The 18,773-nt window shown below is 56.0% G+C and overlaps 1 protein-coding gene across 5 annotated transcripts in view; it reads right to left on the bottom strand.

The window, feature by feature from the left end:
• LOC104323683 (protocadherin alpha-C2-like) overlaps positions 1-18,447 on the bottom strand; it is a 107,074-nt gene extending 88,627 nt beyond the window's left edge. Inside the window, exon 1 of one of the 5 annotated variants that reach the window (XR_011322472.1) lies at positions 15,164-18,447. Coding sequence is in view for 4 of the 5 variants with exons in the window: in XM_069772870.1 (XP_069628971.1) it covers positions 15,164-17,626 (2,463 nt within the window). In the remaining variant the exon portion in view is untranslated. The remainder of the gene's footprint in view (positions 1-15,163) is intronic. The other 4 variants (XM_069772870.1, XM_069772868.1, XM_069772867.1 and 1 more) reach the window with 4 other exon arrangements.
• Between the last annotated feature and the right edge of the window lie 326 nt (positions 18,448-18,773).

Below are 18,773 nucleotides of genomic sequence, written 5' to 3'. Positions count from 1 at the left end.
ATACACTACTTGCCCGTTCGCGGTGCAGCAAATAAGACAGAAGATCATTAAATAGACCCGCATTCTTCCTCCCCTGGCTCAGCTCCCCGCAGACCGGCTCAGCAGGAACATAATCCAAAATTTCAGCAAACACCGCAAGTTCCCAGCGCGAAGCGAACGGGCACCGGGGAGCACCGGCGGCAAGGCGAGAAGTTGGCTGCAGGCGCGGAAGGCTCCGCGGCGGCTCCCTCCCCCCGCCTCCCCTCCGCGCCGCCGGTTGCCGTGCGGGGAGAGGCAGCACCTCCGCTCCGCCGCGCTGCGCCCGCCGCCGCCGCTCGCTGTGACCGGCGCGGCGGCCCCGCGCGGTTCTTAGACTCGCGGCGGCGGCGGCGCCACCCAGAGGCCGCGGCGCCACCTGCACCGCTGGGGGAGGGGGCTGCGCTCCCCCCGCCGCCGCAGCCCCACTGGACGGCGCCTTCTCCTCGCTCCCCCTTACCCCCATTTCCCCCCCCCTCTGTTTTTTTAACACCCCGGCGGAGGCCCGGGGGACGGGGAGGGGGTGCTCCGGGCCTCCCGAGTCCGCGGTATTGGATGTGTTTCCGTGAAGGAGAGACGGGGAGCAGACCCCGCTCCCTCCCTCCCTGCTCTTCTTGCAGGAGGGGCAGCGAGAGGATGCGCTGCAGCACGCTGTCAGAGTACCGCGGGGGAAGAGAAACGCCTATGAGAAGTGACAGGCATCGGCTAAACATGGGTCAGCACAGTCCAGGCACGCTCCGGCTGAGCACAACATTTCCCAGAGGGGTTTTAAGAGCACAATTAAAGGAGGCAGTCGACTCTACCCCTGTTAAACTTTAAAAAAAAAAATTTAAAAAAAGGAAGGGGTGGGGAAGGAAAAAAAAAAAAAAGCCTCTTTCCTGCTTCACGTTCCGGACAAGGTAAATTAACACAGCTTATTGGAGAGAAGGATCTCTCTGACAGTACCCAGTCGGATCACCCGCAGCCACAGATGAGCTCCCATCCAGCCCGTCAAAGCAGGATGGGGATGGCTCGGGTGGGCGGGGGAAAGTGGGAGGCTACAGCAGTCGAATTACTTGTAGAGAAGTAAATATCGGCACCAGAGAGGTCTTGCATTTAGGACATGCCCAGGAACTGTGGGGAGAGACGAGCTGATACCACACAGGGATAGCAGACCATGAGTGAAGGGGGAAAAATAAATAAATAAATATCAAAGCACTCTGCTCCCCCAACTTTCTGCACCAAGGGCACAGTTAGCAACTACCCCCTAAGCAGGCGGGAGAAGGCAGAAAGCATTTCAAAACACCCTCCTGGAAAACCTTCCTGGAATGACCTTCAGCAGCAATGTAAATGTAAAACAGATGGGCCTCAAGCCCTGACGACCCCTCTGGTCTCCTCCGTTTCCAGCTTCCTTCTGTTAGAGCTTATTATCATGAGATCCTAATCGATCAAAAGCAAGAGACTATACATGTGCCACAAGGACAGATCTTAATTCTTATTGCATTCGTTGTGTTTCTTTATGCAGCTGAGAATTTCCGGGCAAGTGAAAGAGAACATTTCAATTATACATAGTATCAGGGCCTTTCAAAATAGGAGAAAATTGGGAGCACAGCCAAAAGTTGTACATTAAATAAAAAAAATCGATACATCTGTTTGCATCCTCACAACTCAGCAAAACCTTCCAGTGAGGCTCCTATCCTGCCGGCACCAGAGCAAGCCTTGGTCAGCCCCTGCACAAGTATCTGCTGTTCTTATGATTTTTTTAACTCCAGGTGCCCCTGGCAGCACCTGAACATTGCATTTTACTTCCACTGCGTTGACACTACAGCACCTGTTAGAGCGGGGCGGGGGGTGGAATGCAGGAGCTGCGCAGCTGGTGTGCATCCACCTTAATTCACACACTACATAAATTTGTTCAATGCACCATTGCACACAGTATACAATGTAAGTATTTATGGTACGCTGTTTACCTTGGGGTTGGTTTGTTTTGTTTTGGTTTTTCCTTGATTGCTTACTGCAGAAATCCCCAATTCCCACTTAGTCATCATAAAATTGTCATCCAGACTCCCTCCACCCCAAATTAGCCCTAGACTCCCCTTGTGCCAAGATATGATGTCATCTACAATATATGAAAAAGTTGCTAGTTTTACTGCTCTGTAGTGATGCGCAGTCATTATAAACACCCAGAAGCAATGCAATAACACCTATTAAAGTCACAGGAAAGACTGATAAATTTCCCTTAACATTGGCCTGTGGCAAAGATAAATCCATCTGTCTGGGAAGGCTTGGGCAGCCAGGTGTTGGTGTCCCAGGTGCACACACAGGTAAAACACACAGACTATTCACCTGTCTGTGGCTGGGTTTGCAACAAAGAAACCCAAGAATTTGGGGCCCAAGATCCTCCTGTTGAACAGACGAACCCACTCAAAGGTAGATTTTCTTTAAATCTTAATATTGGAATAACAAGCGGTGGTTATGCATTCCAGCGCCTGAAATACCAGCAGTGCCAGCAGAAACTGATTAACTAACAACAGCCAAAATCAATCAAAGTAATTGTACATTTGCCTTTTTCCAAGATGTACTCACCTTTTGAGAATTACCTGGCAGGCTACACCAATTTTGCCTTTAATTCACTGTATTGGGTTTGTGTGGCAAGGTTTTGGTAGTGGGGGGGGGGTTACAGGGGTGGCTTCTGTGAGAAGCTGCTGGAAGCTTCCCCTATGTCTGACAGAGCCAATACCAGCCGGCTCTAAGATGGACCCACCACCAGCCAAGGCCAAGTCCATCAGTGATAGTGGTAGCGCCTCTGTGATAATATATTTAAGAAGGAAAAAAAGTTGCAGGGCACACAGAAATGGCAGCTGAAGAGCAGAGTGAGAACATGCAAGAGAAACAACCCTGCAGACACCAAGGTCAGTGAGGAAGGAGGGTGAGGAGATGCTCCAGGCACCGGAGCAGAGATTGCCCTGCAGCCTGTGGTGAAGACCATGGTGAGGCAGGTTGTCCCCCTGCAGCCTGTGGAGGACCTCACGCCAGAGCAGGTGGGTGCCCAAAGGAGGCTGTGAACCCACGGGAAGCCCACGTTGGAGCAGGCTCCTGGCAGGACCTGTGGCCCCATGGAGAGAGGAGCCCACGGAGCAGGTTTTCTGGCATGACTTGTGACCCTCTGGGGGACCCACGCTGGAGCAGTGTGCTCCTGAAGGACTGCACGCCGTGGAAGGGACCCATGCTGGAGCAGTTCATGAAGAACTGCAGGCTGTGGGAAGGACCCATATTGGAGAAGTTGGTAGAGGGCTGTCTCACATGGGAGGGACCCCACATTGCAGCAGGGGAAGCATGTGATGAGTCTTGTCCCTGAAGAGGATGAAGCAGCAGAGACAACATGTGATGAACTGACCATAACCCCCATTCTCTGTCCCCCTGTGCCACTGCGGGGGTAAGTAGAGAATCCAGAAGTGAAGTTATGCCCGGGAAGAAGGGAGGGGTGGAGGGAAGGTGTTCTGAGATTTGGTTTTATTTCTCATTACCCTACTCTCATTGATTGACAATAAATTAAGTTAGTTTCCCCCAGGTTGAGTCTGTTTTGCCCGTGACAGCAATTGGTTGAGTGATCTCTCCCTGTCCTTATCTCGACCCACAAGCCCTTTGTTATATTTTCTCTCCCCTATCCAGCTGAGGGGAGGGGGGTGATAGAAGGGCTTTGGTGGGCACCTCATGTCCAGCCAGGGTCAACCCACCACATTCACTCATTTACTACTCATTTACAATCCAAAATAACTTCTTCAGCTTTCTGCTACATCTCTTTAATTTTGTAGCATTGCCTAATGCTTGTTTACAGGGCTCTAAGGGAATTTGCCTTTGATCCTCTTTCTTTTTAGCAACATTTTTAAACCTTACAACCCTACTTTAGTATTTTGGCATCGCTTGCCTTACTCTCCTTTTCCACAGTCTGCAGTGGACAGTCAGGCAGCTTTGCTCACTGGAACACCCATGTTGCTGGCACCATCTCAACACCCAGCTCCTACCACACTGCGTTCCTAGTCCAGCCTGGAAGAGCACCTGCTCCACACACTGCTCAGGTAGATGGCTCTGGGCCTTGGCCAAAATCCAGTGCTTAGTACTATTAAATATCCAGGGCTGGTTACGCTACAGCCACTCCTGCCATGAAGGGAGTAACACCATTGTGCCATGGGGGCAGAATACAGCCTTGCCCTGTGTGTGAAGCCACCGCTTTGTTCGGCAGAGTCCCAGGCCCCTTCCTCCCTGCCTGTTTGTGCTCTACCTCCCATATCCAGCTGCCCTGGGGGTCTCAAGGGTGCCTTTACACTCAGTTTCTCCACTCTCACTCTTGTTTGGCCACCATTCCACCCAACCCTTCTTTTCAAGGTCTCCAATCTCAAAGATCTCCTCTTCATCTCAAGTTACTTACGACTGATGTGCAGATAACGTAATTAGGGTATTAAACACCTTTAATGTAGACACTTCACTTGGTATCACAGCAGATAATGTAACCACTGTTTAAAACCCCTCGTCTTTGAACTCACGTTCGCCTTCAATTTGCCATCTCCAAACCGTTCCCTATTCCCTTCCCTCAGCTTGACCCATTCTTAAAGCCGGTTTGACCCGAGTCACCGAGAAATTCAACTTTTTGCGATCCTGAGGGCATGGTGCAGGACCTCCGCGGTGTCACCCACCGCTACACAACCCCTCTCATCATCTCCTGCTCCCCGACATGCTCACAGAGCTCCTCCTCTCTGCCCGACGGGCTGTTGCAGTGCTGCATTTACACCGCCTCAGAGCCCGGAGCATCCCTTACGTACTCTTTCTCCTGCCCCGTCTTATATTTTCAGCCAATCATCCCCTTTTTCGGCAATGAGACGTCATTAGTCCAGCCGTGCATGTTGCACTCGGAACAATGGTAGTAGCCAGAAGAAACCGTTAAGGGAGCAAAGGCGAAAAAAATAAAGGTGAGTAGCAAAACTGGGTTACCTCGGGGCTGTGGAGCACACGGCTGCACCACACGAAGAGCTGCTCGTGTTTCAACATCATCGTCTACGTCAGCGATGATTTTAAGGCGCCGTTTCCGCGGGCAACGCATCAGAGGCGGTGCAGACGCCGAGCGGTGCCTTCGGCAGAGGTTTGCAGGATACGTCCCGCTCGGTATCGAGGCTTGGGAGAATCCCAGGGGCGCCCACCAGAACGGAGGGGCGCCCAGTCGTGTTAAATTAGGACACAGCGCTTCAGCGGGAGGCAGCAGAAGGGGCTGAATCCGTTCGGGGGAGGAGACGGAGCGACAGCCCTGCGGTTTCTCCTCCGAGGGGAACCGATGAGCTCTCCGCGGTGGCCGCTGTCCCCGGACCCACCGGCAGCCCCAGCCCTCATCTCCACCCGGAAAGAAGCACGTGAAAAGCTCGTACACTGACGGCAGCCCCACAGTAAATAGGATCTGCCCGCGGACTGAGGAAGACCGGAGCTCCTCCTCGGACTGAGCCCAAGTCGCCAGCGCGGAGCCGCCGACGGAGGTGCAGGGACCCCGCTATCGCCTTTCGTGTGCGGGCTCCCCGGGCAGAGATGAGTGCAAGGACGGCGATACCCCCAGCGACCAGAAACACCAGGCTTCTCCCGCTCGGGACCCAGCGTAGCAGGTAGGCCACGCTGTCCCCCGCGTGAGCTGTCCCCCGTGGGACCCCCGCCCTTTTCCCCGCGGGCTCACTCAGCCCTGCGCCCACCCCGGCGAAAGGAGAGGGCAGAGCAGCTCTGCTGTTGGCCGCAGCGCCGGGCTGATCCGCTGTTGTTCCCGCAGCTCCGATCCGCCCCCCCCCCCCCGCAGAGGCAAGGCAAGGAGAGGCAGCGATGTCAGGATGCCCTTTCGACAAGCCACGGGAGCTCGCAGCCGCTACGTGGGGACAGCAGGAGCGGAGATGACTAAAAGGAGCCTGGGAGAACAATCTCGTAGGCAGAGGATTTCGAGATTTCAGCGAAGCCCACGAAAATCCTCATTAGCCACATCAAGCCACAGAAATACAGACTCACGACGTGCTATTCGGTATATCGCAGGCGAGAACTCGCCGCTTGAACGCGAGGACATAGATCGGTCTATTTACCCCCAGTCAGAGACCACCGGGCTTGGCGGAAGCTGCCCAGGGAGGGGGGGACACCCGCGACAGCGGGTACAGGGGACCAGTCCCGCTCGTGCGGCAGAGCAGCTCCGAGCCCAACACCCGGCGTCTCTCGCAACTCCTCCGGCAGCGTGCCAGGTATTTCCCCGCCTGTAAAATTCCTAGTTCTCAGGCTGCAAAACAGCCTCCGGCCACCACGGCGGTGCGGGAGCTGCAGCCGCTGCTGCATCGCCCCTCCCGCTCCCAGAGCCGCCCGCTGCAGCGCTCTGCAGCGCACCCGGCTGCGAGCCCTGCCTCAGCAGCCACGATTGCATTTTGCCTGGTAACATGGCTGTTAATCAGCAATCATTCCGCAAAACAATATGCAGCGGGAATGAAAGTCTCGGTTTGCAGCGACTGACAACCCTGCGTGAAGTTGTTCCTTTTATTCGTGACACTGACAGGATGTTCTAGCGCGTTCTGTTAACGACTCCTGGCCAGACTATGCTACGAAGTAAAAGCATCCACGAGCTCTGTTTCTAAAGTTGAGATCGCTTTGTTTCTAAAAGAAATGCTGAGATACTTCCTGACAGTGTACGTCTATAATAAATCCGTTCAGATCTTCAATTCGTTACTGCAGAGAAACCAAGAGAAACCGTACTGGAGCCAAAGCCTCCCCTGCCCCAAACAATCGGCATTAAAGAGGCTCCACATCGCCCTTAATCATAGCCCAAGGAAACGATTTGCTTCCCCCACCCGTGCGCAAGTGCTGTGGTTTTCCATCCTCTTCTACAGAATTAGTTAAACCTTCTTATAAATTTAACCAGAAGCTTCTCATTTAGGAGATCGCGGTTTGCTGTTCCTGCCTTCCATCACATTCATGGGAATTAAGGAAAGAAAACGACAGCTCTACAGCTCTGGGCTAAGCCTTGCTACTCACACGTGAAGGTAGCTCACGCATACTTAAGAGGTGATAACCCACTCCCCTTAAGCACATCAGCTATCGGACATGATCAAAGGAGACTAGAAACACAAACCCCAGCAAATACACAAAGAACTCAAACGTAAAGCCGTTACTAAGTGACCTAAGATAGATGCAGGAAGGAAAGAGAAATTCGTGGGACATGCTCACATTTTTCTATGGATCAGGGGAGATAACCCACTCCTACGATTTTTTCAAAACGGACATGAAGTTTTCAACTTTCTTTACTGGTTTTCGGTACACCTTTAAGCACCATTCTTGTCAATTTGGAACCAATACCCTGCGATTTTAATTTTTTAGTCTGCGTCCTTTGTCTATAACGCTTCTATTCGTACAAACCCCAACGAAATGTACGTTCTCAGAAGAAATATACTACATTACAGATAACCCTTTGCCATAAAACTATAGTAGTTATCCAAACAGGTGTCTCTGGCGAATTGAATGCATAACATGAAAAAGAATGATATATAAGTACTGCTTGTTCTTACTACCCCGGCAGCCCTACAGACTTCGGTTTTTATGCTGATATAACGCAAACTAAATCAGAATTAAGAGATCTTCGCTTTTCCCTGTAGAAGTTATATCCCGTTTCTAACATCGAACAAGGAACACTAAACATGACCCTAACATCTCATCTCAAAGAGTACTTTGGAGCTGGTGTCAATGAGAACAGAGTCGATTCAGTGCATGGCCAGGATCAGCTGATCTGCTTCGATGACAGTGGTAAAAGAACCCGGTAATTAAGCAATCACTCTCCACACAGGGAAATCGATGTGGAAACCAGCATCGAAACCTTCTTTCTAGCTGAATCTGTGTTTCCCTGTTTCTTCTGCTCTACTGCTAGGAGAACCAAAAGTTTTTAACCCACCAATCTCTAGACTATTCAATACTGCATAGACAAGCTCTCCCTTCTACTTTTGCCTTAACCAGTCTTCCTCCCTCTCTCGACTCTGACCAACTTTCGACTCAACTTTCCACAGCACACTTCTGGGTTGAATGAGGTAGAATGGAAGCCACAACACTACAAAGAGAGCGGGATCAGGTCGTGGAGAGAGGTGCAGGGAGGCCGGGGAGCACGCCCTCCCTCAAACAGTTCTCCACTTCTTCATGAAGCATCCTGTATCTCACTCCACTTTCCCCCACGTTATCACCAGACTTCTAGAGACAGAACAGTACTCACGACCTTCACCAACGTTTCTTCCTCTCACTGCACCCCATAACTGTCATTCCATGTATTTCAGCTTCTTAAGAACCACCAACCCGCGAGCTTCAGAATCAATAAAAACCCGAGCGAGCCTTGCGCAAATGAAGACAATATTCATCACACCAAGCATAACCACACCTGGTTTCAAACATACCTTGTACCCTAATTACAATCATCCTGAGGGAGCTACCAAACTTCTGGGCACCTCCCCGGTGTTTTCACAAGTTGAAAGGCACTAAAAAAAAGGGAAATAAAACATCTGCTAACACCTACCACCGCCATTTGACGCCAAGTAGTAGATGGGGGGAGTAATCTTACAACGCTAAGAATTCGTTTAACCATAACGTTCTAGGCAAGAAAAAAAAAGGGCGGGGGGAGAAGACCTAGAAATATTGCGAAGGGTTCCGGTAGTCAAACAATGACATTTGAAAAGGCGATCACACATGTCTAACACGGATGACTATGGCTACACCCAACAGCAATACAAGGCTACGACTCGCATGGCAAAATTATTACCATAGAAAAGGTATTTTAATATATTAGATGGTCCATGAAAAGTAACAGGTAAATAGAACTACCCAAGAGAGGAAAAAAATACAGTTGCGAATAAACTTACCGCGCCTGAAGCAAGTGGGGAGACAGACAGACCCTTCCCAGCAGAACCGTTTTCTGTCGTGGGGCCGGGCGGCGGCGGGAAGTTGGGGCTGAAAACCATCAGGTCGCTCTTGCCCGCGCCCTCCGCCACGCACAGGCTCCGGCTCTGGCGCTGCGAGTACGACCAGCTCCCCACTTCGCTGGCGCACACCAGCGTCGCCGGCCCGGGCCCCGACAGCACGGCCGCCCGCGGCGCCCACCGCGACGCCCCGTACAGCACCACCGCCAGCAGGAACAGGCTCGACACCGCGCAGATGGCCACCACCAGCCACACGTTCGTCGCCGCCGCCGCCGCCGCCGCCGCCGCCGCGCCGCTCTCCGCGCCCGCCGCCGGCCGCGGCCCCGCCCCCGACGAGGACGAGCCCGCGGCCGCCAGCGCCGCCTCGGCGCCCTCCACCAGCGACACGCTCAGCGTGGCCGTGGCCGAGCGCGCCGGCTCGCCGTGGTCCCGCACCACGATCACCAGCCTCTGCCGCGGGCCGTCCGCCTCCTCCAGCGCCCGCGCCGTGCTCACCTCGCCGCTGTACAGCCCCACGCGGAACGGGCCCTTCCCCCGCGGCTCCCACAGCTCGTAGCGCAGCCACGCGTTGTAGCCCGAGTCCGCGTCCACCGCGCGGATCTTCGCCACCACCTGCCCCGCCGGCGCCCCCCACGCCGCCCACGCCCACAGCGCCCCCGAGCCCGAGCCCGAGCCCGGCCCCGACGAGCCCGCCGCCCCGCCACCCGGCCCGCCCCCGGCAGGAGCAGGCGGGAGCAGCGCCGGCGCGTTGTCGTTCTCGTCCACCACGAAGAGCTGCACCGTGGCGTTGCCGCACAGCGGCGGCTCCCCCGCGTCCACCGCCCGCACCTCGAACTGCAGCACCTGCACCTCCTCGTAGTCCAACGGCTGCAGCGCCCACAGCCGCCCGCTCTCCGCGTCCACCGACACGTAGCTCGACGCCGCCCGCCACCCCCCGCCCGCCACCGCGCCCCCGCCGACGCCCTCCGCCACCGAGTAGCTCACGCGCCCGTTGCCCGCCTCGTCCGGGTCCCGCGCCCACAGCCGCGCCAGCTCCGCGCCCGCCGCGTTGTTCTCCCGCGCCAGCACCGTGTACACGGCCTGCGCGAACGCCGGCGCGTTGTCGTTCACGTCCGACACCGGCACCCGCACCCCGCGGCTGGCGCGCAGCGCCGGCGCCCCGCCGTCCTCCGCCCGCACCTCCACCTCGTACTCCGACACCCGCTCCCGGTCCAGCGCCTCCCGCAGCACCAGCGAGTACGAGCCCGCGAACGTCGCCACCAGCCCGAACGGCGCCGCCGGCCACACCGCGCAGCGCACCCGACCGTTCGCCCCCGAGTCCCGGTCCGACACGCTCAGCAGCGCCACCACCGTCCCCACCGCCGCGTCCTCCGGCACCGGCACCGACAGCGACGTCACCCACACCTCCGGCGCGTTGTCGTTCACGTCCAGCACCTCCACCAACACTTTGCAGTGACCCGACAGCGGGGGCGAGCCTTTGTCTTTCGCCTTAACGTGTAGGTCGTAGAAAGTAACTGTCTCAAAGTCCAGGGCGCCCGTCAGTCTGATCTCCCCGCTGTTCCTGTCGATGCTGAACACATCTGAGGCCGAGGGAGGCACAAAAGTATCAATTTCATAAAGCACCTCGCCATATATTCCCAAGTCCGGATCCGTGGCGTTCACGCGCGCCACCAGCGTCCCCTCTGCAGCGCTCTCCGGCAGCTGCACTTTGTACACCGACTGGTTGAACTGGGGCACGTTGTCATTCACGTCCAGCACCGAGATCACCAGCTCCATCGTGCCCGTCAGCGACGGACGGCCCCCGTCGCTCGCCGACAACACCAAACGGTGCTCAGGCATCGTCTCGCGGTCCAGCGATCTCCTGAGCACCAGAAACAAGAATTCTCGGTATTCTTCAGTGCGCTGTAAATCCAGAGAGAAGTGCTCGCTGGGGCTGAGGGTGTAGGAGAGCTGCGCGTTGGCTCCGACATCTGCATCCGACGCGCCCTCCAGCGGCAACCGAGAACCGCGGGGGGAGTTCTCCGGTAAACTGAGGTTTTTCCGGGCGGCGGGGAAGAGCGGGGCGTTGTCGTTGATGTCGGTCACCTCCAGCTCCACGTGGAAGACGCGCAGCGGCCGCTCCACCAGCACCTCCAGCCGCAGGGCGCACGGCGCGCTCTTCCCGCACAGCTCCTCCCGGTCCAGCCGCGAGCTCACCACCAGCGCCCCGCTCGCCCCGCTCACCTCCACGCTCGCCCGCCGGCCCTGCGCCACCAGACGCAGCCGACGCGCCTCCGGCTCGCCCGCCTCCAGGCCCAGGTCCTGCGCCAGCCGGCCCACCACCGTCCCGGCCTTGGCTTCCTCCGGCACCGAGTAGCGCACCTGCCCGCCGCCCAGCGCCCAGGCCGCCTGCAGCACCAGCACCCGCACCACGGGCCCCCAGCACACGCCCATCGCCGCCGCCGCCCGCACGGGCCCCGCACGGCTCCTCGCCGCCGCCCGGACGCACCGCCTTCAGGGCTCTCCCGCACTCCGCCGCCCCGCCCGGCCCAGCCCCCTGCATCCCGCCGCCGCCTCGCCCGCTGACGGTAGCCGTGACAGCGGCTCGGGGAGGAGCTGCCGCCTTCCAGAGGGCTCAGGGCGCCTTCGCGGCCAACAGCGGCACCTGGTGTCCGAGCGCGGCTCCTTCTGCGAGTAGCCGCCTCCCGCCGCCTGCAGCGGCGCTGCGCTCGGGAAGAACGGGCCGCGGCTCCGCCCGCTTGGGTGACAAGCTCCGTGATTTCCCTTCGGAACATTTCCCCTCGCCAAAAACGATACTAGGTGGTGTGGCTCTTCTCTTCTCCTTTTCTCTTCTCTTTTCTCCAGGGATCATACCTCTGACGGTCATCACTGAAAAGAGCCTACCTCACTTCTGATCTCGACTTCGTCTTCCCTACACATTGCTGAGGAGGCATAACTTGGTTTTCTCATTTATTTCTTTACTTGCAAAGAGAGTTCAGCTGTTTCTTCTACAGAAGAAGACTGTATCCTTGATGTTCTATCTATGGAAAGAACTCAGGTCTCCAGAAGACATAGATTCACATCAAATTTATTTGTGCTTATTGCAGCAACACTAAAACCAAGCTGAACCTGCTTACTTTTTCATGGCTTTGTGACAGTGAAGTAGCAGGGCAATCCCATGCCCTCTCCTTGGTTTTCATACAGTAAATAATAGAGCAAGGACATCATATTACAAAGAATATCCGTGTCTGTCCATAACAGAATTGTTTTGCCTTTTGAAATATAGGTCCAACCTAAGAAATCTGCAATGCATACAAATTCCAAAAGACTCTCAACTCCATCAGTGACTCCCTAACTCTTTATGTCAGTCTAAACATAACCCACAGAGCACAGATCCTCTCAAAAGGGTGAAATAGCCCAGGGAACCTGAGCTCTCTAGTAGTTGTTATGTCTCAGTAAAGTATTTCCTGCAAGTTTTATTACCCACTTGTAGCTGCACAATGAATGACAAGTTCTTTCGTACCTTTTTTGGCACATAGGCATTCACAGTACAGCAAAACAATGCGCCCATTACTGACAGAGATGAGCTGCTGCAGGATTCAGTACAGTCATCCAGCCATGACATAACTGAAGACAACACAAAAGGGTTGCACCACTGCTGTGGCAGGGTACAGTTCATCTTGCAACATGTTCCCATGCTCCCACCTCATCCACCAACATATAAATACATCAGGGCCCCTTCTCTACACAACTACTGACACTTGCTGCTACCCCGCCATGCAGGCCACGCAGCAACATGAAACAGGAGATTTCACACAGTAGTGAGCTGCTGGTTCTACCACAGAAGCATCAATGATGCAACAGCAGGTCAAAACAAAATGAAGATAAAAAATGCTAAAAAAATCCAGGTAGGTCTGTTGATAGGTCATCTTTAATTACACCTGTTGCTATTGTAACAGTTGTCTTGAATTACTCCCAGGTCTCCATTGTCAGGGACGAGTTCAAGGATCACTGTTCACGATTTTGGGAAAGCAGAGCTGGAAAAGGAAACAGATATTGTCCAGCCTCTCAAATCCCTGCTGTATTGCCAGCATTTCTGTATCCCCTTCCATGAAGATGGAAACAGAAATTAAACCTGAAGCCTCATGGCCTTCTCTCAAGGAAAACCTCATCTTAAAAGACTACAAGACAGTGAACCACAGTGATGGCAAGTGGCGCAAATTCTGAAATCAGGCAGTCAACACTGGCAGCAGCATGGCTCTTGCTCACAATTATTGACACATCTCCTGAGAAAGGCAAGCTAAGTCACCCTGCCTATGGGGGAATCAGGAGCTTCAGGTGTCGTCCCAGTTCATATTCACATGATCGTCATGAGGCACACACACAACGAGACACAAAGTAACAGTTTATTTTTAAAAATATTCTCAAGAACGAAAAAAATAAAAGAAAGGACATACAACACCTACCACTGCAGGGTACATTGAACTAGCGAGTCAGGAACCATAGTGGAAGTGCTTCTACAAATATATTCACCCACCAAAACCAAGTTCTCTGGCAATACATCTTGCTTAATATAGCACTACAGCTGCATGTTTTTCACACCTACCTTGGTTCCCGCTCTTCTGCCATTAAGTACTTTGTATTAGAAAGTACATTTACATCATGCTTGGAAAGGGGCAATGTGAAATGTTTCTACTATCTTTTCCATGTCCATAGTAATTCTGTACTACTTCACAACTAATATAGCCCATGCAAGGTGAACAGAGAAGAACCTGGAGTACCAACTGTGGTCACCTCGCATGATCTCTTTCAGAGGAGAATCAAAAAGGAGGACAGGCTTCTGATTAAGAAAAGACTGGAAACCAGCACTTCACAGCAGCCAGAAGCAGAAAGTTCATTACAACTACCCTACCTGCAAGACAGGAAAATGTACTCAAATGAAGACACTCCATACAAAATGGAATAAGGCTGCAAGAGGTGATTGGAGCTGTGATTAACTACACAGATGGGAGGATAACCAAACCTAGTCATTTGAGCAAGACAGTAAGTTCAACACTGCAGTCGGGGAGAGATCTTTGCCAGGAACTGTGCACATCAGGGGATCTCAAAAAGTCATGGAGAGTGATGTAACAAAGGTTACAGGAGATATTACCCAATGGAGCAGAGTTAAAATACATGTCTGCTGAGAAACGCAGAAAGATTTGATGACCCTGAAGACCTAGGTGGGAAAATACCAAAAAGCTTTTCCATGCAGGACACCACAAAGCTGAGGACATGGGGGAAAAAAATGTGGCTTCAGCAGAGACTGTGACTGACTTGGAACCAAACATTTAAGGCTCTGAAATGACATCTTTCATGCAGGGAAGACAGACACATACATATATCAGCTCCATTCTCAGTGCCAACCAAAAGGGTAAGTCTTATGAGACCATGGAAAAAAACTCCGTTTCATCCAACTTTGTGGAAGTACATGGTTCACCAACATTTTGAATATTTTATGGAGGTCCTCCCCTTCCTACAAGGGCAAGAAGAAGAGAGGAGACTATGAAGGGTTTCAGAGGCAGCCAGCAGGATAACCAATGGTTTAGAGCAGCTTCTATTTCAGGAACATTTCCTCGTGTTAAAAAATAAAAGACTGAAAGGGAATATGACAGAGGTCTTCAAAGCAGTAGTACCATGAAGAATGATAAGGAGCAAAAACATAAAAAACTAGATTAGACAACATTGCGTGAAAACTCATCCAGCTTCAGAACGCACACCTTTCAAGAGCGGTCTGGAATTGATATTCCTACATGACCTTTCAATCAAAACTTATACTGTTCTCCCAATACACATCAGCCTTCTCTACAAAAACATACGAGGTACTACAGAAAAGAGCAGCCTACCCTATTACACCTCAGACTGAAATAAAGAAGTAAACGACCACGTGAAAATATTAGCATTGATGTCGTGATGCTATAGAAAACGGCTGCAGAAAAACTCAGAGCAATTCCAGTCCCCAGGAAGAACAGAAAGTGACATAAGAAAACTGCAGTGGTGTTAACAGTTTCCAGAAAATGAAGACACGAGGGACGCTGCAGTCAGCATTCAGAGAGAAAGCATCCGCCAGGCCCCCACCACCCGCGGGCCCCGGCGGCTGAGCCCGGCTCCCACCAGCGCCTGCCCGGGGCCCGGGCGACAAGGGACACAGGAAGGGGGAAGGGGCGAGAGGTGACAAAGGGGGGGGCACTGACCGTGTCCACGAGAGCGGGCGCCTCCGGCTGCGTCTCCTTCGCCGCGGGGCCGGGCGGCGGCGGGAAGTTGGGGCTGAAAACCATCAGGTCGCTCTTGCCCGCGCCCTCCGCCACGCACAGGCTCCGGCTCTGGCGCTGCGAGTACGACCAGCTCCCCACTTCGCTGGCGCACACCAGCGTCGCCGGCCCGGGCCCCGACAGCACGGCCGCCCGCGGCGCCCACCGCGACGCCCCGTACAGCACCACCGCCAGCAGGAACAGGCTCGACACCGCGCAGATGGCCACCACCAGCCACACGTTCGTCGCCGCCGCCGCCGCCGCGCCGCCCTCCGCGCCCGCCGCCGGCCGCGGCCCCGCCCCCGACGAGGACGAGCCCGCGGCCGCCAGCGCCGCCTCGGCGCCCTCCACCAGCGACACGCTCAGCGTGGCCGTGGCCGAGCGCGCCGGCTCGCCGTGGTCCCGCACCACGATCACCAGCCTCTGCCGCGGGCCGTCCGCCTCCTCCAGCGCCCGCGCCGTGCTCACCTCGCCGCTGTACAGCCCCACGCGGAACGGGCCCTTCCCCCGCGGCTCCCACAGCTCGTAGCGCAGCCACGCGTTGTAGCCCGAGTCCGCGTCCACCGCGCGGATCTTCGCCACCACCTGCCCCGCCGGCGCCCCCCACGCCGCCCACGCCCACAGCGCCCCCGAGCCCGAGCCCGAGCCCGGCCCCGACGAGCCCGCCGCCCCGCCACCCGGCCCGCCCCCGGCAGGAGCAGGCGGGAGCAGCGCCGGCGCGTTGTCGTTCTCGTCCACCACGAAGAGCTGCACCGTGGCGTTGCCGCACAGCGGCGGCTCCCCCGCGTCCACCGCCCGCACCTCGAACTGCAGCACCTGCACCTCCTCGTAGTCCAACGGCTGCAGCGCCCACAGCCGCCCGCTCTCCGCGTCCACCGACACGTAGCTCGACGCCGCCCGCCACCCCCCGCCCGCCACCGCGCCCCCGCCGACGCCCTCCGCCACCGAGTAGCTCACGCGCCCGTTGCCCGCCTCGTCCGGGTCCCGCGCCCACAGCCGCGCCAGCTCCGCGCCCGCCGCGTTGTTCTCCCGCGCCAGCACCGTGTACACGGCCTGCGCGAACGCCGGCGCGTTGTCGTTCACGTCCGACACCGGCACCCGCACCCCGCGGCTGGCGCGCAGCGCCGGCGCCCCGCCGTCCTCCGCCCGCACCTCCACCTCGTACTCCGACACCCGCTCCCGGTCCAGCGCCTCCCGCAGCACCAGCGAGTACGAGCCCGCGAACGTCGCCACCAGCCCGAACGGCGCCGCCGGCCACACCGCGCAGCGCACCCGACCGTTCGCCCCCGAGTCCCGGTCCGACACGCTCAGCAGCGCCACCACCGTCCCCACCGCCGCGTCCTCCGGCACCGGCACCGACAGCGACGTCACCCACACCTCCGGCGCGTTGTCGTTCACGTCCAGCACCTCCACCAACACCGTGCAGTGACCCGACAGCGGGGGCGAGCCTTTGTCTCTTGCTTCTATTGTAATCTCGTAACTATCCATTTCTTCGTAGTCTAATTTCCCTTGAAGTCTGATTTCTCCTTTGTTTTCGTCGATAGTGAACATTTCTTTTACTTCAGCAGCGAGACGCTTACTAAATAAATATATAACATCACTATTGATCCCTTCGTCTAAATCCGTGGCACTGAGCGAGATTAACAGAGTCCCGAGCTCTGAACCCTCTAAGGCTTTTACTTTATACACCGACTGGTTGAACTGGGGCGCGTTGTCGTTGGCGTCCAGCACAGAGATCACCAGCTCCATCGTGCCCGTCAGCGACGGACGGCCCCCGTCACTCGCCGACAACACCAAACGGTGCTCAGGCATCGTCTCGCGGTCCAGAGATTTTGTTAAAACAAGAGCCAAAGACGCGCTCTGGTCATTATTCCCTTGACGATCAAGTCTGAAGTGCTCGCTGGGGCTGAGGGTATAGGAGAGCTGCGCGTTGGCTCCGACATCTGCATCCGATGCGCGCTCCAGCGGCAACCGAGAACCCGGCAGCGACATTTCCGCGATTGTAAAGGCTTCTTCGTTCACAGGGAAGAGCGGGGCGTTGTCGTTGATGTCGGTCACCTCCAGCTCCACGTGGAAGACGCGCAGCGGCCGCTCCACCAGCACCTCCAGCCGCAGGGCGCACGGCGCGCTCTTCCCGCACAGCTCCTCCCGGTCCAGCCGCGAGCTCACCACCAGCGCCCCGCTCGCCCCGCTCACCTCCACGCTCGCCCGCCGGCCCTGCGCCACCAGACGCAGCCGACGCGCCTCCGGCTCGCCCGCCTCCAGGCCCAGGTCCTGCGCCAGCCGGCCCACCACCGTCCCGGCCTTGGCTTCCTCCGGCACCGAGTAGCGCACCTGCCCGCCGCCCAGCGCCCAGGCCGCCTGCAGCACCAGCACCCGCACCACGGGCCCCCAGCACACGCCCATCGCCGCCGCCGCCGCCCGCACGGGCCCCGCACGGCTCCCCGCCGCCGCCCGGACGCACCGGCTCTCCTGCCCGCCCCGCCCCGCCCCCCCGCGCTCACGGCCGGGCTCTCCGCCGCACCGGGGCGGAGCCGCCTCACCGCTCCGACCCCGTTTCTGAGCCTGCAGCGACACCGTGTGCTGCTCCGACGCCTCGCACGCTCCCCACCATCGCCAGCCCGCCGCCTCTCGCCTCGCTTCCTTCCGTGCTCCTCCTGCTTTGCCCCCTTCCTTTCTTTTTCCCCTCCTCCTCGCGTCTTTGCTCTTGCCTTCGTCCTTTCTTCCTTCCTCCTTCAGTTATCTCTTCTTATGCGTTTACCGCCTTCTTCCTTCCTTTCCTGACATTTTCCTTCTCTTTTATTCTTTCTCTTCCGTCTTCTCTTTCCAACTCCTTTCTGCTTTCTTCTCTTTCCACCTTCGATGTCCTCTTTCTGCTCTTCCTTCTCCTTTTCGTTCTTGCCCTGACGTGCCCAAGTCTTTACTCCCCTTTCCCTTCTCCTTCCATCCTTCGCTCTTCTTTACCCCCGCTGGCAGCTCGCCAGTCGCCTCCGGCGCCGCGGCGGAGACCGTCAAAGACGGAGCCAGCAGCGCTAATTACGGGCCTGCAGCGCCGCAGCGCGGTACTCTAACCAAGGCGGAGGCTCTTACGGACCAACTCTCTTCAGCGTCTACAGGTGACGTCGTGCTCGTCATCTCCTCTATTGTCTCTTCTTTCCTTCCTTTCTTCCTCTTTGCTTTCTTTTTACTTCCACCAATTGCTTCCTTGTCTTCTTCCTTCCCTTCTGCCATTTTCTGTTTCCTTTTCTCCCTTTTTTATGTTACCCTTTCTTCTCCTCATTCTTCTTCCTTCTGCCTTTCCTTAGCTCTATCCCTAGCTCTTCCCTTTTTTCCCCTGCCCTGCCTCATCTTTGCCTCCTAATCCTTTCTGTTTATACACAAACAGCCGAGCCATTGTATCTTCCTTTCTTTTTCTCCTCCACCAAAATAATTTCTAAATGGCTACAACACACTCACAATGAAGCATGGACACCCCTTCAGGCAAGGCCTCTCCTTCCTCTTCCTCACCACTTTTCACCAAGCCTGACACAGGACCCTGAGTACCCAAGGTGCT

This window comes from Haliaeetus albicilla, chromosome 27, assembly GCF_947461875.1.
Source record: "Haliaeetus albicilla chromosome 27, bHalAlb1.1, whole genome shotgun sequence".
NCBI classification, from domain to species: domain Eukaryota; kingdom Metazoa; phylum Chordata; class Aves; order Accipitriformes; family Accipitridae; genus Haliaeetus; species Haliaeetus albicilla.
The sequence above is the reverse complement of the archived record's forward strand: the minus strand, read 5'-3'. Positions and strand labels throughout refer to the sequence as shown.